We start from the raw sequence: 26,327 nt of genomic DNA, 5'->3' as shown, positions 1-26,327 counted from the left end.
ATAAGACAATCCTTACCTTTAAGAAGCTTATATTCTAACAAAGCTTATATTCAACTGAATTGTTCCCTCCAAAGTTACCAATGGAGATACAGCCTCTTCGTGGTAGCTCCTTTCTGACCATTGGGCCAAGATTCCACCATTCACAGAACTCAAGGCTTCCACTGTACCTGTAACCTCAATGTGTCCTGACTACTAGGACAGGGACACACCTGTACCCATGAATATCAACCCACCCCCAACTCCCACCCCAGTCAAATGACTGAAACCTTGCAAAGGCTCATACACTTGAGACCAGAAGCCTTTTGAAATAGTCCAGGCGTGAGGTAACGAAGATGTGCACCATGTGATGGCAATGTCAGAGGAGAGAAGGGGAGGACATATGACAAATGTTATGAAGATGATATTGACAGAATTTGCCAAGATTGGATATAGGGGATGAGACAGTGAACAGTTGAGGGTAATACTTGGCAATAATAGAAAAGTTAGAAAGAAAAAAGGGCTTGGGGGTGTGGGGAGAGAAGGAGGAAGTAATGGATGGGACCAAGAGACAGCAGGTCACAAAAACCTGGAAAGAAAAGAGTATCAAGAAGAGAGTTATGAACAGTATCAAAGGGCTGCAGAAAGGTAAAGAAGGATAATAACTGAGAGGCCATTAAGCTTGGTAATTAAGAGGTCATCAGTAACTTTATTTGGTACCTACTCCATGTTTACTTATCTTTGTAAAAGTTATTCCCTTCTTCCCCTACCCCCAACTGAATGTAAGCTCCTTGAGAACAGGGACTACCTTGTTTTTGTCTTTGAATCTCGAAAGACTTGTACATAGCAGATACTTAAAGATATATTGAATAAATGGAGTCCCAGCCTAGGCATCTGTGTATGACATACGCTTGGCCTGGTGATCAAGATACTCTATTCAAAAAGCTTCAGGGGCTCCCTTTCACCTCAGGATCATTTATAAAATCCCTGTTTGGCATTCAAAATTCTTCATAACTCAATCCCCTCCTACCTTTCCATTCTTGTTACATCTTACTCACCCTTTACATACTGTGATGCAGTGACATTAGCGTCCTTGCTGTTCAATGCATAAGACACTCCAAGTCTCTCCTCCAGGCATTTTCCACGGCTGTCCCTCATGCCTGGAATTTTCTTCCCCCTCATCTCCACCTCCTGGCTTCCTGCAAGTCCCAGCTAAAACCCCATCTTCTATAAGAAGACTTTCCTATCCTGCTTAATGCTAGCACTTTCCTCCTGTTGATTATCTCCAATTTATACTTTATATCGTGTATTGTTTGTACACATTTGTTTGCATGTTGTCTTCTTCATTAGACTATAAGCACCCTGAGAGAAGGCATTGGTTTTTGACTTTTTGGTATCCCAAGTACTTAGTACAGGGCCTGACAGAGTAGGCGCCTAATATGTTTGCTGACTGTCGAAACACACAGTGGAGCTAGAAGCAGCTATGGAATTTTTGGAAATGGCTAAGAAGTGACATGGAGGTCTGATCACCTAGCAGAGCCAAGGAACCACAGTCCAGGTGGTTCTGAAGGGAGGAGTTTAAGGAAGGTGTTTAGGCTATATGGTTTCAGCTACTTTCAGGAAGTGAAGTGATGCCCCTACCGCTTTTTTTTTTTAAATGACCCCAATTTTAAATTACATTCTTATTTCCAAAGAGAAGAGTTACATTTCTACTTGTTTACAGTAGTGATAAAGTCCAACACCGTTTGCTTCTTTCCTCCTGTACACATTCAAGTATTTAGAATATACAACATCTCACATGTGGATTTCTAAACAGCCACTGCACCTAGGCTGGGCAACAAATGCGAGATTTCCAATTTTGAAAAGCTGTGTCTCTCTTTTGATGCATTTTGTTGGTCTCTTCAACTGTGGATGGAGCTGCTTCACTACCTGGAAATCCACTACCCATATCTCCTGGCATGTCCTCTGCATTTTGATACAGTTCAGTAATGATGGATGGGGTCACAGACCTCTAAATATTTCTGCAGGGGCTCAAATTCTTCTCAGAAGTCTGTTTCTTAATGAACCAACTGACTATTTCATTAGATTTAAGGATCTTCTCTTTGTCTTTCTCCACTTCTAGCTAGCTGTCTGGCCTGTTCTATTTCTATACCAGCTGCCTGGCTCCCTGAGGCCCAGTGATTGATGAGTCCCTGCCTGGAAGCCCCATATCATGAGAAGGGCACACTGCTCACTCTCCTTTACCTTCTGGCCTTCTCCACATCTGTACGGTTCACTCCTGCCTTGTCCTACCATTCCCAGACCCCTTCTACAGGTCTATCTTTATTAGGCTGTATGTAAGCTCCTTGAAAATAGGGCTATCTTGTTTTCTTGTTTCCCTAGCATTTAGCACAGTGTCTACACACAGTAAGTGCTCTACCTATCTATCACCAATTCTGCCTCGGAGTTTTTCATCCTCCACTGTAGCCTTCACATTGAAAGCGTCAGATTCATCTGAGTTCTAGGGAGAGATATTGTGTCTCTGCTTCTCACATTTTCTTTACCAGGTTTTTGGACTATGGGCTTAATGTCTTCTTTTCTGAGGAGGTGTTTTCCATTATTGCTTTCTGTCTTTTACATCCTTTTAATTTACATTATTGTAGTTATTGTATATGGTGTTCGTATGACTCTTACCAGTTCATATACATTTTCCCAGGTTTCTCTGAATTCCTCACAATAACAACCCATTACATTCACATAGCAGTTTGTTCATCCATTCTCCAACTAATGGACTTTGACTTTATTTACAATTCTTTGTTATCACAAAGAGCTCTGCTCTTAAAATTTTGGCATTTATGGAGCTTTTCTTTCTGTCTCTGAGCTTCTTGGGACGTATGCCCAGTAGTAAAATTGCTGGGTCCAAGAGTAGGAACATATTTTTTAATTAATGCTAAACTGTTTTCCAGAACTCCAGGGCCAATTCACATCTCAACCGATATATTATTTTATCTGTTTTCCCACAGTCCTTCCAACATTATTTCTGAATTGTTGTCATATTTTCCAATGTGATGGGTATGAGGTGAAATCTCAGAGTTGTTCTGATTTGCATCAATTTTCATTAAAATAACTTCACTTTTAATTCAAAGATTATTTTCAGTTTTCAGATTCTATGCTTTCAAAAAAATTCCCATAACAAAATAACACAGTCCAAGGAAGCTAAGGGAGGAAAAAAAAGAGAACCAAGTACAATCTTAGCCTCTCAAATTAGAATTCTGTTACTATGTCATGTGAAGTCTTCTGTGCCTAAGTATAATATGCCCTGGGGAACATTAATCACCAATTAACTTACACTAAACTTCAGTTAGATTAAAAATCTGGTTTAAAGCACTCCAGGTTCATGAAACTTCAAAAACAAATGCTCAAGATTTTAAAAGGTGTTTGGTTTCTCCTTTCTACAAAGAATATCCTGCAATGCTGAAATAGATTGCTTCATTTGTTACAACAACCTCTTTTGCTCAATGTCCTATCCTGAAGATGTAACCTTCAGAATGCTAAAGAAAAAAAATCTATACCTCAAACTCCGGACAATAAGACCACAGTAATTAAGGTACAGTTATATAGGCTTTCTTATTAAGCAAACAGTAAAACCAAGCCAGTAAATGATCAACAAAAGCTGACTAGCCTGTTTTTAACTTCTAGTAATTACACAATCTATACTATGAGGATAATTTTGGTACTGCTGTACATCCTCTACACAGTGATTCTAGTTGTGTTAACTCAATAAAACCTAGGCAAATTGGACCATACATTGGACTTCACATTTTTGATAATAAATTAAACATACTCATCTGACCATCTAAAAAGTCTACCTGTTAAACAGAGTTCACTGAAACTTCCTTACTGCAAATCTATTAATATGATGCAGAATTTTTAAAAAAAGATTCTTGTAAAAGCTGAACAGAAAGCAGACTCCACAACTAAGGGTTCCTTGTCTTAACTCTTCGTGAATTTTGGAGCTCAAGACCTTGATTTCCATATGTTCTAATTAACATATGTTGGTCACTTTAAATTCACTCATATTACCAGGAAAAATACAACAGAAAAATTAAGTTAACTCTCTTCTTCCAGTGAAGAGGAACTTATACACGATGGGTTAATTAATGCCTTAATCTCAAATTTTCTTTCAATGAAACTCTCATTAGTTATGTTCAAAAATTAAAAGTTTAATCTGAGATAGAAGCTAGTGCAGGCTAAGGGATCTTGGTTGTGGGAGGTTTATTAAAACTTTGTATCACATGGACCTTAGTTTTCTTTTCATTTCAAATGTAGATGGAAGTATTTCCTTGACTAACATTTTCATAAAATCTGAGACATACCTGCATTGCTCCATCACCTATAGCACGGCGAATTTCCTTTAGTGTCTGATACTGTTCCAACAGGTGATCACCACATATTATATCTACCTAGGGGCAGAGATAAAAAAACTGTCAAAGTGTTCCCTGTTTTACATGCCATCTGAATAAGTTAAGCCAAACATTTCTGGACAAGCTTTAGCTACTCTATATATATTCCAGTAAAATCTCCAGAGAAAAACTTTACAATTTTAAAGTGGGACAGCATACTGTAATACTATACTCTGTTCTATGCCCTGGCTATTTCATCACCTGGGTATATAACCATAAGAAATTCAATTAAGCTTTCTTAGTCTGTTTTTCTCATTGGAAAAATGAAGGAGATGCACTAGATAATTTTAATAGTCTCTTCCAAATGTAAAATTCTATGAAAATAGAGTATATTCATATTCACCTAAAAGTTACTTGCTTTCAACTATCTAAAATAAACAAAGCAGACCTTTAAACAGTCAGAACACATTGAAGACAAAGACTAAGGACAATCTCGTGGGAGGAGACCCCTTCAACACCGAACTCAGAGTTTAATATTCTTATTTTATTTGGAAATTTAACAGTTATCTGGTTTTTTAATCCACAACAGGTAAGAAGCAGTGAATTATACAGTGGGAGACAAGGTTGCTATAGGCAGGCACACAAAGTTTTGGATGAAGCAAAAAAGGAGATTAAAAAAAAACAGATATAAAATTTTTAATAAAACAGTAGTTTAGAAGCACTTGGTATACAGCTAAGCATACCTATACATTTCAGTTGTTTGAGGACAACATTGTACAACAATTGCCATCTAGATGTAGAAAAGGTTAAACTATGTTTAATGTGACTGTTTAGTGAGGGAAAAGTATAAAATATTGGAAAAGATTTCTGTGAAAAATGGTTTGGCTGCTTCAAGGGGTACTTCTTCTTGGATACTTTTTCCTACCTTGGCTTCTGTGACACTACAAAATCTTCATTACCCTCTTTTCCTGGTTCTTCTCTCCCTTCCCACTGCCTAGGGATCTATCCTCAACTCTTCCATAGTTCATCTACTGCCTCCTAGTTTCAACTGTGACTTCTAAGCAGATGGTGCCCAAATTTCCTGATTTCTAGCCTCTCCACTGAGCTCTAATAGTCCCATATTTCCAAATGAAAAATCTACATGGATGTCCCACTGATGCCCAAACTGAATAAATCCAAAACTTCACCCTTCGTCATGATTTCACAGTTGACTTCCAGGCTACCATATTCGACATAATTGAGACCTTGGAGTCATTTTCCATGATGCTCTATCTGAAAGCTCACCAATGGCTTCTTTCTTTTCTTTTTTTTTTTTTTTTTAAAGGTTTCATCATCATTTTTTGCAAGTAAGTTAAGGCCTCCTCTTCCTTAAATCTAAAGGCAGCATGGTGTGTTAGAGCTGGCTTTAGAGTCACAAGACCTGATACATACTGGTTGTATGATTCTGCACCTAACTTCTCATTACCTTAGGCATCTCTCTAAAGTACAAGTTGTAGAGAAGGTGCAGACTGGCTTTGGGAGGAGTTTCCCTACACCAATGACATCATCATTCTAGTCTATTCCTAGCTCTCTCTTTGAGCTTTGTGGCATTAGGCAGTGGCGACCACCCCTTCCTTGGAATTTTCCCCCCTCATTATTTCCTGTAACATTTTTCTCCTAACTCAGAACAAGCATACTCTGTCTCCATTACTATTCTCTTTCCCTTTCCCTTCCTTAACTGTGAATATTCCAAAAGGCCTTTTACTCTCCTCAAAGATCTACCCCTTCTCTTCCACTATCACATTTATACTTGCTGATCATTCTCCCTGGTTTTGGTTCTCTCCCTTCCAGGTCTGCATTTTCAGCTGCTGATATGACATCTTCATCTGGATATTCCTCAGTCACCTCAAAATGTTTCCAAAGGAACTAGCGATTTTCTTCTTCATACAAGCTCCTCTTGTCATCTGCTCAATTTATCAGGGGAACAATCAATCATTCTTCTGGTGCCCCAGGCTAAAAACCTCCACATCATCCTACACTCATCCTTTTCCTTCCTCTAAATTCAATGATCACTACTAGGTCCTGTCACATTAGTCTCTTATTTTCCAATCCCAATACCACTGCTATCTCACATTTAAATGATTACAAAAGCCTCTTTGCTTGTCTCCCTAACTCCAGGCTCCCTCCTCTAATCTATCATCGTGCAAAACACAGATCTATTCATGCCACTTCCTATATGGCTCTATAATGGCTCCACGTTGTCTATAATCTCAAGTTTAAACATCTTTGACTTTTTCAGGGCCTAACAATCGAAAATCCTACCCTATCAAACCACATTTCCTATTACTCCACTTATAAACTCTCTGGCTGAGTTATCCAAGTATACAACACTCATTCTTGTCACCATGTCTTTATACTTATGATACTCCACATGCTTGGAATGACCTCCCTTGATTCCTTTCTGTCTAAATTTTATCCATCCTTCAAAATGTAGCTCAAGTCCAACCTTGTCAATGAAGACTCCCCTGAGTATTCCAAACTACTCTGTACTCATTTTAATTTTCACTGCATTTACAATGACTACTAAACAGCTTATGTTCTCAAATTATTTTATTAGCTTCACTTTACCAGGTATCTTGTAAGCTACTCAAAGGGAGGGACCATGTCATATTTCCCAGGCATCCCTCATAGCAGTGGGACAGTGCTGGGCACAAAGCAGGTGCCAAATACTCAATTTTATTTTCCATAATTTTTTCTTCACTGATATTGATAATTTTTAATTAAAAAATTATTTTTAAAACTTACCTATAAATTTTGCCTCTTCAACTTTTATAATTTCTATCTAAAAAGCAAATCTTAATGCTAAAACTGTTGTTTCAATGACTTGGAAAATTATGGCAATATTTTTTGCATAATGATTCTTAACATCAGATGTCTAAACACATAAATTAAACCTCAAATCAGAACTTTACTACTTAATCATAGCACCATATAAGTTTTCAGTAAATGCATCTAGAGTTAAGGGGAAGAAAGGATAAGATTAAAAAAAAAGCTTTGTTTCTCAGATTATTTAAAATACTAAACTAGATATAGGTTGAACTGAATTGTATATCTATGGGCTCCTTAAAAGTGCTTTATATTTAATTTCCCCCTTATTGCTGAGCAAATTACATTAATTGGTCCCAGTTTTAAAAGACTGACGAAATATCTGGGAATGCAATTAGTTTAACTTTTCCTAATAAGAAAGGCTTAAAGTTTGCATTGACAATTAGCCTTAAAGTACTATGAAATTAGACACAAAAAACATTTAGCATTCACACTAAGTTCTTTACACTCATATTACCTTAATATGTCTTGCTGTTTGATCCTGAGCAAATCACAGCCATTACACTTTAACTTATCCATTTTATTAAATAATGCTCAAAGCATTTTAACCAAGACTTTGCAAAGCAAAGCAAAGTCTTTAGTTCAAATACGCAAAGACAACTCAGAAAAACGTTGACTGATTAAGTGGACACAGCAAAATGATTTGGTTTCCTTGATATGACCTTATAACTTAAGCATAAAATGTACTATGCAAAATTAAATACAAATCAGAAGATTCTGAAAACTATTATGTGCTTTTATTAAATCACTAATTAAAAAAAAACAAAACACTTCATCATTCTCTTAATGAGCCACTCAATATGTATACATTTGGTAACAAGAATCTACATTTATAAGTTTGATTCCTAAAATCTACCTGAGTTTTAAATCATATCCAAATTGATTTTATTTTTCCTTTAAGGTTAAAAGGTTTTGATTATAAATAGTAATAATTATTAATATTTCTGAATTTCAGGGCAGAAATCAAGTCTTCAAATATGTAATTACGATGAGGAACTTCTAACTATTAGAGCTTTATGCATCCTATAATTTAAAAGACAGTGACTGGTTCTTTGAAGTTCATACCCAACAATATTGCCCTGTCCAAATACCTGTTGCCATCATCTACTGACTTCTAGGTTATTCTCTTTCCTTCCTTCTCATAGCACTTTTGACATGAACTCATGGCAGGTGATAGTAGAATCTTTATTTAAAGGTGTGGAAATAGAGTTAAATCACTGTCACCGGCTTAGTATGTGACCTTAGGCCAAAATGAAGAACAGACTTTGGTCCTGTTCTTTATCCACTAGTACTCAGCACTCAAGATGAATTGAGTTATAGTTAAATTTTATCTACAATAATAAAATATACAACATCTCTGATTAAAAAACAGCTTCAGTGGTTAATAAAAGCACAAAAAAACCCAAAACAACAACAACCTAGCTTCATATGCTACAAATAAAATCTGAAAAACCAAATAGGCAAAGGTAATTCACAAAAAACAACTATTCCTAGAATATATGGTACAGGACATCAATAAGTTCATTCAGATTAATGAATAAAATGCTAATTCTACATAGAATTAAGGAATTGGAAAGGAACACTAAGGTTCTTTAGTCTAACCTGTATCTGAATAAGAATCTTCTTTATAATACATCAACAAGTAGTCATGTAGCCTTTGATCAAAGACTCCACTACCTCCTAATGTGGAGAGACCATTCAACTTCTGGATAGCTCTAATTGTTATGAGGTTTTTCCTTATATCAAGCCTAAAGCTACCTCTCTGCAACTTTGTCAATCTTTCTTCTACATGAAAGCCCTTCAAATACTTGAAAACAGCTTTCGTTTACATCCCTTGCCCCCCAAGTCTTCTCTTTAGTATTCACTCTTTCAGAGCTTAACAACTAACTTAAAATCACTCACTGAGAAGCCCTAAATTGGATCTCCCACCCCACAACTGCCTTTCCCCTTTATTCTATTCTGTTACTTGTGACTTAAAAGGTAATTCATTACTTAATAGATCTGAAACTCCTGGTTACCACTCAACCCTATTAATACATACCTGTGTATGAAGGTCACAGGTTAGTAAGCATGTCACACATTCACCACTTTGGTAAAATGAATGGCTTAAAGGAAGTCATCATTGGCAGGCTTGAGAAATTGAAGACTATCACTGTCCCTAGTCACTCTCTAGTTTCCTCATCTGTAAAATGGGGATAATAATAACATCTACCTCCCAAGGTTGTTGTGAGGATCAAATGAGATAATTACAAAACAGTTAGCATAATGCCCGGAACATACTAAGCACTATATAAATGTTAGCAATTATCATTATTATTATTATTACTCAAGCCAAGTAATGCTGATGAGCTAAAATTTTTCATCAGGTTGCCCATGACTCATAGTTATAGGCCTGCCTCACTTCAGATCAGTAGCCTAAACAGATTGAATTCCTGAATTGAAAAGTTTATATATTTAACTATTTTCTGTTCTGTACATATATTTCAGTTTGAATAAAAATTACCACTTACAAAAGAGACCACAGACATACTATGTGAATACAGAAAGACCACATACCATATACCATATAAGGAAGTGACATGAGAAGTTGAAGATTGAGTGGAAATCTTGAATGTTTTCTCTATTTCAAGATTAGGGGTGTTTGTCTTCTATAGTAATGCTATATTAAAAACAAAGCAAACTTCTACATAGCCAAGTCAAGTAAAAGCTGCCCTGAAAAAAACCTTAAAACATCAAATATGCAAAGCTTAGACAGAATAATTAGTTTTCCAGGTGCTATTCAGTTAAAGAGAAAGTAATCTATAAATTAGAAAGAATCCCCAACTCCCAATACTCATCATGTCATATCTATTTTGCTCTACCAGGGCCTATGCCTTTTGATTTTTCTATTCAGGAGTGATAGATAATTATGTGATTGCTCATATTTTCCTTTTCAAGATTTCCGTAAATAGCTGTGTATCACAGATGGCACCAAATGTATTTTTAACTAATTAGGGAAGAGTAAACTTAAGTCCATTGTATCTACAGACTGATAAATAATTCATTTCTAACTTTCAGTCACTATGTAATAGCAACCCAGTCAGGATTAGTGCTGAATATGCAAGCAGCATTTTGTTGATGAAAAAAAAAATTGTATTAGAAAGGTTAGCACAATTTCAGGGTTATCATTTAACATTTTATTGTCTTAAAATCATTAACAACAGTTGGGATTTTTTAAACCAGGAATTAATTTTTTTCATGTCACAGAGTCCGCTGGCAGTCTGATGAAGCCTATGGGCTCCTTCTCAGTATAATGTTTTTAAATGTATTATAAAAGAAATCAGTTATCCTGAAATTCAGTTATAGACATATCACAAAACAAAATACAAGTTTATGGACCCCAGTTTAAGAATTCTTAACAGAAAAGAATTCCTATTATGAACTTTTATACTATGCTACAGTACAGGAAATAGATAACACAAATACATGAGACATTGAGTTCAAGCAATGAAAAGGTAGGGTATTTTGCTATGTAATTTACACTTATTCTGCAGCATAGGATTTAAGTAGGTATATAACAGAGTTATTCATTATTCATTATTGAAAAAGGCTGAAGGTTTCTCTCTAATTTCATAAATATAGGGAAAAAGAAAAATGAACAAACTACAGGCTGGCACAGGAAGAATTTTGGTTTCTTTCCAAAAATACTTAAACCAATTCATCTTTAGAGATTATCTAATCTTGGTGGGGGAAATTGGTCAATAGGTAAATTTCTACCTAGTCTTTTTTTCTACAAATGGAACTGAGATGGGAATCCCAAGGACTATCTATTACTCCCTATATCCCCAGGTTGTTTTCGCTTAGCTTGTTAAGAAAACAAGTACAGTGAGCTAAGTGTGATTAATGTGGAAAGTCATGTCTGCTTTGTTCAATTAATGTCTGTGTTGCTTCTTTTGACAAACACACACCATTCCGTTTTAGATAAAAATAAGTCTCACTGAATGAAATGTTAGAGAATTTTCCTCTTTTACATGAAAGCTACTACTAGCTCAATCGTGAGCTGCTAATACTATGCATGAAAGATTCGCCAATCTTATCCTAACTACATATGTGCATTATACCTGACAAGCTGGATTGAGACCCATTTTTCTTCTGAGAAATTTTTCAACGTGCCCAATAGTTGCTTCTCCTGAAACACGAACAAACTTCTTTTCCAGTGGCTGTAAGAACATTGAAATTTTTTATAGACACAAGTTGGGTTACTTAGCACATTTTAAACACCTTTCATAGTAAAGATTACTCTGCTTCACGCCAACCTCTAGTCTAGCTAAAGCCAACATTCTGTTGTTTCCCAATTTGTACACTGGGGCAGTCACTTCCCAGGCCTGGAACACACCACACCCCCTCACCCTCCTCAAGGCCACTTCTGAGAATCGTCATCATCTTTTAAGGGTTGGGTCCGTTGCTTCCCCCATGCTACCCTGACACACCTAGTGGTTAATGAATGATCTTTTCCTAATATTGATTTTCCAGCTCCAATGGAATACAAACTCTCTGAGGACAGGGATTGGGTTTATATCTCAGGTTTGTCTTTAGATCTCTAGAGATTAGCATAGAGCACACAATAGGCACATAAACAAATCTGAGAACTAAATGAAAAGCTTAAAAAATTTTATTGATGCTTTTTTTTTTAATATTGTTGTCATTTTCAAGAGACTTCTTTCATTTCTTCTCTAACAATGGAATCCCCTTTAAAACCAAGAAGCATAGTTAAACAAACCAAAACCCAAATATTGAGCCCACCTAAAAGAAATCCACAAACTGTCTGCCAACAGAAAGTATTTTTTCATAATCAGTTCTCTAAAATGAAGAAATATTTTAGGGCAGCTAGGTGGCGCAGTGGATCGAGCACCAGCCCTGAAGTCAGGAGGTCCTGAGTTCAAATCTGACCTCAGACCAAACACTTGACACTTACTAGCTGTGTGACCCTGGACAAGTCACTTAACCCCAACTGCCTTAAAAAAAAAAATTTTTACCAGAGAAATAAAGTTAGTAATATGTCCTAGAGTCAACTACCTATTTGATAAAAAAAATTTTTCCCACCTCCATATTTCTAGAAGATATGTTGACATTTTCTGGATTTAAAACATGTTTTAGTATCTCATGAAACAGATCTTCAACAAAGAAGGAATTCAATTTATAGCATCAATCTGTAGGATTAACGACTGAATTAATATAGCTAGGATTTGAATATAAAATGTGAGTGTGAGAAGTAGAGGAATACCCTACTTGATTATTGTCCTGAAATAATGGAAATCTTTCAAAATAAATTATGTCTTATAAATTATCTTGGAAAGAAAAAAATATATTCTACCACTAACCGAAATCTGACTTCCTAAAAAGCCTACATTCCTTGACATCCTCTCTGACGCTGACACTCCTCTCCTCTTTCTCTTGACTACAAAAGGGCTTAGAGGAAGAGTTAGCATAACTCTTGCTACCCGTGGCTACTTTCAGAACCTTCCTGTGCTTTCATTCTTTGAAATTCATATCATTAGATTATACTGTCCCATCCAGATACATGTTGATGACATGTACAAAGGCACCATTTCTTCCTCTGTGACTTCAGCCTCTTGGCTCAGTTTTCCTCTTTGCCCCAATCCTTGCCCTCCTCCTTCATGACTTCAATATTTACTGGAATCCCCCTTTGCACAGTCTAGACTCCCGGAATATCAACCCCAACTTCTAGGATCTCCATCTCTACTCTGCTGGCTCAGTCACCTCCAGGGATGATCATACCTTAAACTTTATCATCTCTTAAAACTGCTCCACCATTGAGGATCTTAAACCCTTCAAAGGCCTTCTCTGATCAGTTTTCTGTTCTCTCTCTCTTTCTGTCTCACACCTATTGAAATTGCTTTTTACTCTCACCTTGATCTCCAGGTCCTCACTCCCTGTCCTCTCATTTTAATATGCATGTTCTACCTAACTATCCTGGCCATCTGGTTCACCTAGATCAACCAGGCAGTTCTTTATCCTTGAATCCCTCGTTCTCATGATAGTCATCCTTCACTCATTTTCATCTTTGGTTACATTCCACCATGTGCATCATCTCTTCCTACTCCAAAGATACTGAACACTGATATAGGAAGTAACAAAATGGCAGACTAGGTCTATAAAAAATTATGCCTTCTAAGTTCACTGCTACATGGCAATTCTTTTATCCATGTATTAATTTCCAATCACAATCTACATAGCAATTATTCCAAACCTTCTTTCTCTTCATGTTCCCAACTCCATTTCTATCTCCCTCTCTCAGAAAATGAACTTGCCTCCCACTTTACTGAGAAGATGGTTGTGAGCTTCCCTTATCTTCTCTCTTCCATATCTTAAAACTTCTACATATTCACACAATGCTTGGGCAATCAGTCATTCAACAAACATTTATTAAGTGCTTACTGTGTGCAAGGAATTGTGCTAAACACTAGGGATGAAAAGACAAAAAAGAAACAATTCTTGTCCTAAAGAAGGGTACATTCTAATTGGGGCATCATACACATGTATGCAGAAGAGATTAAAAATGAAATAAAACACAGAAACATAGAACAAAACCTAAAGATTGAAAAAACATATCTGATATTAGAAACAAGAGACTTGTTAAACTGGTCAAGGAAAGGTAAATACAGAATCGTTAAAAACCATGATTTTAAAAAAAAAGTTATCAATGATAACTGCTCGGACTATTAGAATCAGAAGACAAAGTGAAGACAGAAAGAACCTAGTGATTACCTCTTGAAAAAAAAAATTCCCAAAAGAAAAGTTCTAGAAATGTTATGGCCAAAATCCAGAGCTCCCGTATCAAATAAAAAATGCTACAAGCAACCATTAATAAGCAATTTAAGTAGCAAGGGACTACACAAATGATCTGCCAGTTTTTTTTTATAAATGAGAAGAGAGCTTAGAACATAATTTTCCAAAAGGTAAAAGATAAAGGCTTACAACCAAGAATAATTTAATCTACAGCATTATGCTAGAAGAGAAAAAAAATGACCTTTAAAGGAACAGAGGATTTTTAAGCATGTCTGATGAAAAGAGCTGAGTAGGCACTATGAAATGCAAACACAAAGAGTCCAAAGAAACCTAGAAAGATAAACATATTTGAGTGAATGGAATGAACTATATGATGATTTAGGGCTAACATTCTAACAGGGGGAGAAGAAATAAGCATTACTTCATCAATTTAATGTCTTCAAAAGGCATTGAGGGAGTTAAATAAGAAAAACAGAAGACTTAAGTTCTGTTCTAAGGGGAAAAAGAAGAGAGTTTAAAAGGAGGAATAACTAGCTGTGTAACTCTGGGCAAGTCACAACCCCAATTGCCTCACTAAAAAGCAAAAAATAAATAAATAAATAAATAAAGAAATGGAAAGGAGGAATAGAGTAGTATGGAAAAGGGAAGATAAGATGAAAGCTATTTCTCATAATTGGAATGTGTGAGAAGAAAAGTGTTCAGAACAAAGTGATCAACAGTGTTAAAAGGTACAGAAAGGTCAAAGAAAATGAAGGCAAAGAAAAGGCCATTAGATTTGTCCACTGGAAGATGTTGCTGACTTTAGAGAGTTGGTTTTAGAGACAGCAGTTTCGATTGAATGATAAGTTGAGAGAGAAGTGGACATTGAATGTGGATGGCTTTTTCAAGGAGTCTGGCTGAGAAAGGGAGGAGAGAAGAAAATGCAGGACAATATTTATGGCAATGAGTGGGAGCTAAAAGGCTTATTAAGGAGAGACTTTAGTGTGTTTATAGGCAGCAGAAACCAGAGATATAAGATTAAAAAGAGGTACTAATAATGGCGGCAGTCAGCTGGAGGCGATGAGATCAAGGGTAAAAGTAGAGGGCCCTGGGAGAAGAGGGCTATCTCTTCATCAGAAAAAGATATGGTAGGGGAAAAAGTCAAGGGGTGAGGAGGGCTTATAAAATGAGGAAGAAGGAAAAAGGAGTTCTCAACAAAAAACTTCAACTTATTTGTTCAATCATAAGACCAAGATTTCAGTTGAGAGGGTGGGGGAAGGGAACATTTTTGAAGACTTGATAAGAGAAGGTTTGGAACCTCTCGGGGAGTGGATTAGAGAATTAATTAGGGAGAAGTAGAAGGATTGCCTAGTTCAGCTAGGAGACCCCAGCTGAAATCAGATAACATTTATCTACAGTGGAACCAGCTGCCATTTGTGAGACTTCCTCCAGTCCCATTCAGCATCATGTGAGTAAGAGCAAAGGAGGCAGATGGTAAGAGTAATTCAGGGTTGGTGTCAGATTATCTGCAAGGTTTACTTATAAAAACCCAGATTACTTATAAAAACCTTAAATAAAACCAATCCTAGCACCAATCCTTGGGAAACTCTATTAAATTCCTCCACTCAAATAACTATTTATTCTTAACATTTGCTTGTTCTAAATTGGTTCTCTGTTCTAAAACAGTTCACCAATCCCATTGGAATTTTTTAAAACAGCCTTGAAAGTAAAAACTAATAAAAGGCTTTAAAAAAAGAAACAGATTATACCTATTGATTCCCCTTTATTCATACGCATATTTACCTCCTCAAAGAGCTCTAATAGATTAGTAAGGCATTTACCTTCGCAGAAGGCATGTTGCCTTTCTCTGAATGACATAGACTACAGTATCAAAGCACAACACTGTGTGTGTACAATGGAAGCCTATAGTTTGGAGCTTTAAAGGCAACTCTGAACCAAAGTACATTCCAAAGGAGCTCACTCTTCCCTCTAAAATCTGAAGAAATGATTGAAGCAACAAGTTAGGGCAGGTTAACTGGAGCCAAAAATGTTACATGCAAACACAATTTTAAGCTTTTATAGGGCTAAGTGCCAAATATGCAAAAAATGCTGAGACATTTTCTCATTGTAGCCATGTTTGCTTAGTACTTGGTTTGAAATATTTTTAAATGGTTAACCATTTGTTTTTCTTTACTCCATCTTGCCTTAAATAATAAATCTCTACTTGTTACCTCTTTCTTTTCTCAAAAAACATTTTTGAGAGGCAGACAATGTCCTTCACATAAGTATTTGTTTTATTCATAAAACATTTTATGTAAATCTTACTGTGAAAGGTAATCTGACTGGCTTTACAGGCTACACAGAACTCATTTGAAATGAAAGACAGAACTGAAAAATTAAAAAAAAAAATACCTTAAAATGTCCTGTGCCTTCGTTAGCTCTGAAAAGAAAAATCAAATTTCAATGTTTTACTTTATCATATTAAAAGCAAAGCAAGAGTATGACTATTTGAGGTAGATAAATTTAAGCTTTTTAAAAAACAATACACTGCTGAGCTAAACTTTACATTTTTAAATAATCAAAATAGATTAATGTCAACAATCTTGACCCACTTAAATTTTACTGATAAAGCTTTCCTGCTTGTTGTTTCTGCCATCTGGTGGCTGGCATCACCAGCTTTACCCAGCATATAACTTTGAATGTATTCATTTTAGTCCCATCTTTATTCTTCTACAAAATAGGAAATTTCAGAATTAATTTAATATTAAGACATTCCTGAGTTTCCTGCTCATATGTTTTGGGCTCTTCATAGTTTTGATTGTTTTTCTATATTATCTCTAATGAAGCAAGATTTCAAAGGATTTTGTGGGCTAGCTCATTTATGGTAGCTGTTTTAGAGAATTTCTATTCAATAATTTACCATCACTTCAAAGTTCACACAGTACTTTGCACCTCCCATGAATCTGAGTATTATTTTATATGACTGGTGTCCCTCTACCATCTTATCTAAACTACATTTTTCTCAATGCCCAGACACAGTACTCAAAAGACAAGAAGGCACTTAACATATTGCACTGAATTCACCTTATTAAAGTATCATCCCTTATCCCCTTAAAAATATTTGTATGACTCTGCAGAATCACAGAACTTCAGAGATGAAAGGGATCTTAAAGATTATTTATTCCGATCTCACCTAACGAACAGATAGGCAAAATAAGTTGTCCAAGGTCCCACAGTTAATTATTGGCTGAGCAAGAACTAAAATTCAAGTCTGCTGACTCCAGTACCAAGTACTTGACTAGGACTGTACCCTCTACTGTACCAAATTTTTCACTCAAAAAGAGGCAGAAACATATAGAACCATAGAATCTAAGTTGGGAGAGATTTTCGGGGTTCTTTAGTCTAACATCCTATACTCAAAATGAATCTCATCTGCAACACTCCTGCTTGAACACTTCTGGTGATGGGAAGATTATTAACTCACAAAAGTCTATTCAATTTTATCGATAGTTCTAATTGTTGGGAAAATTCTCTTTATCAGCTGAAATCTATCTCCTTGTAACTTCTACTCCACTGATTCTAGTTCTTGCTACTAGAACTATTCAGAAAAAAAAAAATCTAACCCTTCTTTTACAGAACAGCTCTTCAAATTACATCACCCTTCCTTTTCTTTTCCAGACTAAACATCCCTAATCCCTTTAATATTACTTGTGACATACTTCCCAGACTTCTTGGTTATTGTCTACTGAACATATTCTGGCTTGTCAATGTTTCACTTAAAATATGGTAGGCAAAACTGAACACAATATGAAAAGGTGAAAAAGAGTACAAGAGGACTGTCACAGTTCCCTTGTTCTATGCATTAAATTTCTATCCATATCAACTGATAACTCGTAGAATCTATAATACACTTTCACTTCATACCTCACACAAGTCCCTTCTCAGCATCTTTCATACACTTATGCATTATTTTATGGTTTTTTTTTTGTGTGTGTACCCTATTAGATTATGGAGGTCTGATAAGCACACGGTACATCAAAACTGTTACCTTCCTAGCACTGAGTGTTATTTTTCTATTAATGCAGTTGATAAGATCCCACGAGCTCTTTTGATGGCTATCATGCTATTAGCTTATAATGAGCCAATTTACCTTACTATGAAAACGCTGTGCACATTTCTTTATTATTTTAGTGACATTTTCACATTCTATATGCCAATTACAGTTTGAACATTCCGAGAACTTTTTTCAAGAACAACTTTGTGTGTTATTCAAAGGACACATAATTCTGGAAGCAAAATAGAGTATTAAGGGACAGCAGCAGTTAGACCATAATTTGGCCATCTGACTCTGGTTTTTCTTCATAACAATGCCCTTATTATGCACATAGAAACCAAAGTTCAAGGAGTATCAATGACTTATACCAAAACTGGGGTTTCCACATAAAGCACAACTTAACAAGAAACAGCATTTTAATTAAGACACTACACCAGCAGCATGTGTGGTAGACCATGTAGTAAAAATGCAGTTTGGTATAGTCCAAATGCTATAACTTATCTAATCGGATTCCTGCACTGCTTTAAAAGCATTGAAGACTGCCAGTTAGTCTGGACTCAGTGTGTTGTCTATATGTGGCTTACTCTCTGACACGGAAAATTGTTTTATATGTATTAGTTTTCAACAATGACTTTTATAAGATTTTGAGTTCCAAATTTTTTTTCCTCTCTTTCCCTCCCCTCCCACCTTCCCAAGACAGTAAGCAATGTGATGTAGGCTATGAATGTACAATCATATTAAAAATATTTCCACAGTAGTTATGTTGTGAAAGAAGAATCAGAACAAAAGGGAAAAACCATGAGAAAGAAAAAACAAACAAACAAAAAGTGAAAATAGTATGCTTTGATCGGCTTTCAGACTCCATAGTTCTTTTTCTGGATATGGATACATTTTCCATCATGAGTCTTTTAGAACTGTTTTATATCATTGTATTGCTGAGAAGAGCTAAGTCTATCAAAGTTGATCACAATGTTACTGTGACATGTAAAATTGTTATCCTAGCCCCCTTCCTTTTTCTATTGGTAAAATGATATTTCTCAAAATGTGAAACTATGGAATAATGATATCTTTTGCTTGAATTTAGGAATGACTCATTGTTTCTAACTCTTAAAAGAAAGCATAATTTGATTTCCTCATCAAACATTTATTGAACACTTACTATATGTACACAAAAGTCGAAGCTCAAGCTGCTTACTTGTTTACTTGGAGAGATGTGACAAACACAAATGTGGTAGGCAAATTACCCTGTTGTTATTCATCTTTCTAAGTGATAAATGAGTAATTTAGGCAATAAATGGTATAGGAGTTCACAGGACAGAATAGTCAGTACAGGTTAGCTAGTCAGTTCAGATATTCCCAGAAAAGCATTTTGGTTTCTTCTGGCAAATCTGTAAAATGAAAAATCTAGTTTTGAGAAATGATAATTTTACATGTGCACTTGCGCACGCACACACACATTCTCTGACTATAAAAGACTGTTTAACAAAGCCGTAGCATACTAAAATATATCACTTGCTAGAAAATTTATTTTAACCTATAATTCAAAGAAGTTTTATATTTACTATACAATACAGTCTTTTTAATAAGGTAAAATCTTATATAAGTCTTCAAGATACTCACCCAATGAACTCCAGTAATAAAGACATATCAAGTTCTGGAGGAATACGAAACACTGACCCCAGAACTTTCCTAGGTCTCCCCCTGCTTACAGGGACTGGTTGAGGTACAGCTATTTGAAAACAAAATCAAAAGCACTGTGTGAAAATAAAATTCCACATATTTTATGTTTGACTACACATATATCACATACATGTCAGACTTGAAAAAAGATTATAACACTCTCAACAGCTAGTTTCAATAATATTGGTAATCAGTACAAAGTTCATCAAGATAATAGGAATTCTGTAAAAAAGAATCTCCTAAGGAGAGTGGGTCAGAAAACAATGAAAACAAAGTATTTTATTAGTTACTTCAGAGTACTTAGAGTACTTGGAATCAAACACATTATTCAAACTCCCATTTCCAAAACAGAATCCTAAAACTAGAGAAATTTAATATTAAAAAAAAAATCTAAAGGTACACTGAAATGTATCATACAAACTTACCAGGTTTCGGTACTTCTAGACCTCTTTCTTTGTAAAAATCATGCATTTGTTTTTTCTCTCCTATAAAATGAAAGAAGATAGGTTAAATTATATTTAAAATGCAACTGGTAAAATGAATGGTGATCCTGGGATTCAGAACTTTGTAATAATTTTTTTTTAAACTTACTTTCTTCTAGATTGATCACTAATTTGTATACTATGTCTTGTAACTGTCGATCCAACCTGATAAAAGGAAAGGATGAAGGGTAGCTGAGTGTTCAGAAAAATTCATTTCAGTACAGCATATATTCTGTTCTGGGTAATCAACTTTGTTCCCTTTTAAAAATGAACTATTACACTATCTGGAGTGAGTTTACTTTTAGGTTGACTTCAGAGGTCTCAAGCAGGGAGTACTGTATATTATCTGTACTACACAATTCACTGTACAATGACATTATACCTTGAATTGTTCATGAGTTGTTTTGTGCAAGGTCGATTTGCTTCTTTACGCAGAATGTAATAAACTTGAGAGTAGGGCATTTTACACTTTATTGTACTTCCCACAGGACCCAGTATATTGTACAGAGCACAAGCTCAATTTATTTGATCAGTAAGAACCATCTACTTCAGAATGGAAACAGACCTCAGCATATTTAACTTATTTTTTAAATATACATATCAAAGAAAGGAAAAACAAATGACAAAACACAATACTAATTGACAAGAAAACTGAAAACTTTAAGAATACTACAAAATTATTCATTAATAATTGTAATAGCAAAGGCTTCTTGATAAAGAGGACAGAATCAGCCATATCCTATCAAATCAGGTAGGCTTACTCTGTGCCCAGCAGAATACTAGAACAAACTCTAACTTCCTTTCCAACAGACTTAAAACCTAGGGAGATGTATCATATACAATTGAAAGAAGTAACAATACTAAGTAGTATAAGATTAACTCAGTCCTAAAACTGTGTGATAATGACCAGAAGAGTTATTGGAACATAAAAAAAATGTAGGTGGATATAGGTGGTGGGGCCATCAGGAATCAGGAAGACTCAAGTTCAAATTCTACCTTATACCTACTAGCTGATGACCATGAGCAAGCCACTTAACTTCTACAAGGCTCAGCTTTCTCATCTTTAAAACAGGGTAGAAAATATCTGTGGTACCTATCTCACAAGGTCTTTGTGAGGCTCAAATGAGAAGGCATATGTAAAGAGCTTTACCTACAAGCACTATATTGTCAGTTACTATTAGGCGGGCAAGACTTCATAAAAGAAGTATGTCACTGAGGGTTCTCTGATTTAGGTAGAGGGTTAGTTGTACAGGTTGGCTAGCATGAGCAAAGGGGGGGGGGGGGGGGGGGGGGGGGGGGCCATGATAGGTCTGAAATAGGATCTCTAGTCTTTTTTTACAAATATTTATTAAGATCCCTAGTCTTAACAGTTTTCTTTTCAAAGCTCTTAAAAATATTTGTTTTTTTTCACCTGAACACAAAATACACATTTATAGATTAGAGTCTTCACTAAAGTTCTCTTCTGATACCCCACTATGGCAACGAGATTATCCTGAGTTTTTGAATGTCAAGACCAGAAGAATGTTTCTGGCAGGTCCTACTAATCTGAAAAGGCCAAGGACCAGTCTGGCTCAGATCAGAGTAGCTTATCACCAGAGTTAACCACAAACTTTTTCTGGCCACAGCACCTCATTAAACCATCTACTACATCTTGACCAGGGCCCTCATTATTATGTCTCACCGGGACTACTGAAATGGCTTCCTAATTGGTTTACCTGCATCCAGTTAACCCCTCTACAGAGTTGTCAAATTAATATTCCTAAAGCACAGGTCTAATCATGTTACTCCTCTGCTTAAGAAACTGGTAGCTCTCTATTACCTATAAGTTCTGGTTTGGTACCCTATCTTTCCAGGCTGATCATATATTACTTCCTCCCAGGCAACCTCCCTCCCTTTCCCAGTCAAAAGGGACTATTTGCTGTTTCCCATATACAACATTCCATCTTCTACCTTTGTGACAGCCTTTACTTCATGCACGGAAAGTTCTCCCCTCCCCACCTTTACCTCTTGAAATCCCTAGCTCCCTTCAAGGTTCAGCTCAGGAACCACCTTCATCAAGAGGCTTTTGCTGATCCTCTCCAGTTGTTAATACTCACACCCCAAATTACTACTTATTTAATTTTATACAGCTCACATTTATTTATGTATTAGGTGAACATCTGTTACTCTCTAATAGAATAAAAGCTTCTCAAAAGCAAAGAATAGTCTCATTTTTGCCTTTCTATCCCTACTACCCAAGACACGTAAGCATTTAATTGATGATTGTTGAGACTAAGATGTGGAAGACATATAATCTGTATTGGTTAGAGTAACCACTCTTTCACTGCTATATTCCATTCAAGAGTTCAATCCTTACCAAGTGCTAGTGCTTATGAGATCCTACTTACCCTATTTAAAAATTTCAAGTTTACTTTGTTACTATATTCTGTACGTTGGCACCTACACATCTGAGGCCACAAGGCCATGAAACCTATTTGTAACTTTCTTTTGGTCCCTCCCCCCCCCCACTTCCCCTACTGTGAATACCTAGAAGCATCTTTCACCTCAATGTTATTGTTTTCTATGTCAAGCTTGCTGTCCTCCACAGAATCCCAGAATAGGACACTGATGCTGCATTCAAAGGTCCAGGTCATATATATGTTACAATCTAAACATACTGAAAATAACAAAATTGCACTGGCCTCAGACATTTCTAATTTTATAAGACCATTCAAACAAACCTTTAACTATAGCTGGAAATTTACATATACAGCTTGTGTGATTGCTGGTCACATTAACCACCCAGATGTTCTTACCTGATGTTATAAAGAGGTTGTGTCTGATGTACTACTATGTTGCATTTTGGACATCTGTTGCTATAGTAAAAATGCCTTACGATGCAGCTTTTGCAAACTGTTGGAAAGGCAAAATTTTTAAAATTAAGATGCTTCCATAAATCTAAATTTGAAAATACACACAAAATCATGATTATGTTCACATATACATATATGCTTACATGTGTGAAGACATTCTGTAATGGTTGTAGCATCTATTAGGTATCCTTTGCAGATTGAACACAAGATGTACGGGGTCAACTCAGAGAGACTAATCATACGCTGCAAATATAATGGAAACAGAGTCAGACAACCCTTCCCTCGCCTGTAAAATGAGAGGTTGGACTAAATAATCAATCAGCAAGCATCTAATACGTACCAGTCATGGTTCTAAATGTTGGTGAAACAAAGAACAATGAAACAGATCCTCTCCTCAAAGGAGCTTACACTCTAAAAAGCAAACAACTTGTATTTATTTCAACAGCTGCAAAATAAATACAAAGTAAATGCAAGGTAAGGAGAGGGAGGGAGATATTAGTAGAAACAGAGAGATGAATATTGAGTTGAGTATTCAAGGAAGCTAATGAAGCAGGGATGAGAAAAAAGTTCTTAAGAGGCATAGGGAACAACAGCTTATGCAAAGGAACAAAATAGAAAGATGGAATGTAGTTGTCCCCACCATTTGATTGTAAGCTCCCTTGAGGGAAAGAACTGTCTTTTGCCCCTTTTTGTATCCCCCATGCTTAGCATGGTGTCTGGCATATAGTAGATGCTTAATAGATGTTTATGGAATTGAGCTGAATGTGAGGAAAAACAAAGTAGTCAATTTGGCTGGTACAACAATTGCAAGGAGTAATGGGGAGGGGGGGCACTTTAGTAAGGTAATTTGGAGCTAGGTTGCACAGGGTTTTAAGGGCCAAGCAAAATATACCTTACAACTCTAAATTTATCATACTATGAATGACTAGAAGTGCTAGGAGTCAATTATACAATACATATATATTTCAGACTCTGTCTTCTGTCCTGCAAACATTCTATGATACACCAAATTCATTTTTTGAATTAAGTACCCGGGCTTTCCAGGGGAAAGGAACAAATATTAAGCACCTACTATGTGCCAAGTATTGTGATAAGGCCTTTAGGCCTTTACAAAGATAACTTGCCTTTTTCTCAAAAGTTTAATACAATTAGTTCAGGTTTTAAACTCTCACCATCTGGAAAGTTTAAGTTTTATCTGTCACATATTTTATTCTCTCAATAATTCTAAAACAAACAAACAAGCCATGAAGGGTTTATTATTACCCTTGTTTGAAAGGTGAGAAAATAGCAGGTTAGAGAAGTTAAGAGGTTTGCCCAGGTTCACAAAGCAAGTCAGCAGGAGAACCTGAGGCTTCCATTCTTTCCAGGAAGCTCCATGGATTGAGTTTACATAGAAAAAAACGTCAACTGCAGAACCTTGGAGAAAGTCACTTGGCACTGTGGATTGACTGGAAGTCAGTAGATCAGAGTTACAAGGCTCTACTGCTAAAAAGCTGTGTGACTTGGGGCTACTCAGTTCTGTCTTCTCCACCAGTTTTCCTCCTCTGTCAATCTCCAAAGTCCCTCCCACTCATTATTTTCCTGGTTCTATCTTTACTGGCCATCTCCCATGGCTCATGGACGCTCAAAGATAGTTTGAGGGAGCAAAAGGAGGAAGAGAAAGGAGAAAGGACTCCTCCCTCTTTTACTACAGCTTTAAGGATGCAAACATACGTACAAAGCAAGCAATATATAGGATATTAATAGGAAATAATTAAAAGAGAGAAGGCATTAGGGTTAAGAGGGGTTGGGGAAAGCTTCCTTGAGAAAATGGGGTTTTTAGTTGGGACTTAAAGGAAACCAAGAGGGTCAGTAGTCAAGAGTGGAGGAGGGAGAGCATTCCAGGCACGGGTGACAGCCTGAGTCTCGAAGTTCAGAGGGGAGGGTGGTTGCGTGTTTGTTGCTCCACAGGTCGCTGCTCCCGGCGGGGGTGGGGGGGGAAGGTGGAGGAGTCCTGATGGGTCCTGCTTTGGGAAGCCCTCTCTCAGCCTTTTCCTCCTCCTCCTCCTTGTTTTCCTCCTTCCCACCTCCAGGGCAGCCTAGGCCGGGGGATGCTCTTTACCTCGTCCTCGTCCTCCGAGTCCAGCCTGTTCCCGTCCAGCCCCAGCGGGAAGCGACTCCCTTCCTCCTCCTCGTCCTCTTCCTCGTCTTCCTCCAGCTCCTCATCCTCCTCTTCTTCTTCGTCGACGTAGTTCCCGCTCGAGCCGTCCAGGCTGCGCTCGGGCTCCAGCTCCGGGGGCCGGGAGCCCGAGCAGCCGGAGGTGCCCACTTCGGGCAGCGGGGGCAGAGGCGGCGGTCCCTCCTCCAGCACCGGCGGCGAAGGAGGAGGGTGGCGGGACCGTGGTGGGGCCGCGGCGGTCCCGGGCTCCCGCGCGCCGTAGACAAGAGATGTCCCTTCCATGCTCGTGAATGAGCGGAGGTGAAGGGAGCAGCGAGCGCGCGAGCTCGAAGGACCGGCCGATCGGGATGCTGCGCAGGCGCAGGGAGACCTGGGCAAGTGCTGCCGGGAAACGTAGTCTGTCACCTCCCCTTTTCCACCTCCAATCCAGGACGAGGGGGGGATGATGGAGGGCAGGTGAGGAGGGAGGGGCTCATGACCCACACCTCCTTAAAGAGACCTCGCCAAATTTTAAAAACAGCTAATGGAAAGAGCTCTTAACTATGGAAAAGCCAGAGAACCTTGGTTTTGGTCAGTTGCATAAGAATGGGAGTTACTGGAGGTCTGGGACTGTTTTTGCCTCAGTAAGTGCTTAATAAATGCTTGTTACTTTCTAATCCACTTAATTACCCTGTGAACCGAGTTACTTTAAACGCATTTTCAATTTCTCTTTCTTTTTTTAAATATGTTTTTGTTTCATTAAATATTTCCCAGTTACAGGTAAAACAAATTTTAACATTCATTTTTGAAAGTTGTGAGTTCCAAATTCGCTCCCCTCGCTCGATCCTGCTTGCCCCTCCCCCCTCCTTGAAGAGGCGAGCAATTTTATACCGATTATATGTTCGAAGTCATGCAAAACATATTTCCATATTAGCCACGTTGCAAAAGAAAATACACACAAAAAAATAAAGAAAAATTCCAATTTCTCTTTCTCCCCTCCCTCTATTCTCTTTTCCAGTTTAGATGAGATTGCATACTGAATCCTCCCAGCCCCACCCCCAACTTGATTTGTTCTTTTATTTGGAATTTGTAGCACCACTTTTTAAGAAACATTGTATTAAGTCCACTCCT

General features: G+C 37.0%; 1 protein-coding gene across 3 annotated transcripts in view; it reads right to left on the bottom strand.

Annotated features, from left to right (window-relative positions):
- Positions 1-26,124, bottom strand: part of PCGF6 (polycomb group ring finger 6) — a 46,909-nt gene extending 20,785 nt beyond the window's left edge. Inside the window, exons 1-10 of one of the 3 annotated variants that reach the window (XM_027851940.1) lie at positions 25,161-26,123; positions 23,203-23,302; positions 23,003-23,099; positions 20,317-20,372; positions 20,151-20,210; positions 19,666-19,774; positions 16,404-16,431; positions 11,324-11,422; positions 4,332-4,418; positions 282-3,171 (exon numbers count right to left, since the gene is read on the bottom strand). In XM_027851940.1, the coding sequence (XP_027707741.1) occupies positions 3,109-3,171; positions 4,332-4,418; positions 11,324-11,422; positions 16,404-16,431; positions 19,666-19,774; positions 20,151-20,210; positions 20,317-20,372; positions 23,003-23,099; positions 23,203-23,302; positions 25,161-25,499 (1,038 nt within the window). In that variant the 5' untranslated portion in view covers positions 25,500-26,123 and the 3' untranslated portion in view covers positions 282-3,108. Of the gene's footprint in view, positions 1-281; positions 3,172-4,331; positions 4,419-11,323; positions 11,423-16,403; positions 16,432-19,665; positions 19,775-20,150; positions 20,211-20,316; positions 20,373-23,002; positions 23,100-23,202; positions 23,303-25,160 lie in introns of those variants that run through there. The other 2 variants (XM_027851942.1, XM_027851941.1) reach the window with 2 other exon arrangements.
- Between the last annotated feature and the right edge of the window lie 203 nt (positions 26,125-26,327).

Source organism: Vombatus ursinus, unplaced genomic scaffold (genome assembly GCF_900497805.2).
Source record: "Vombatus ursinus unplaced genomic scaffold, bare-nosed wombat genome assembly UNPS02009205.1, whole genome shotgun sequence".
NCBI lineage: Eukaryota > Metazoa > Chordata > Mammalia > Diprotodontia > Vombatidae > Vombatus > Vombatus ursinus.
The sequence above is the reverse complement of the archived record's forward strand: the minus strand, read 5'-3'. Positions and strand labels throughout refer to the sequence as shown.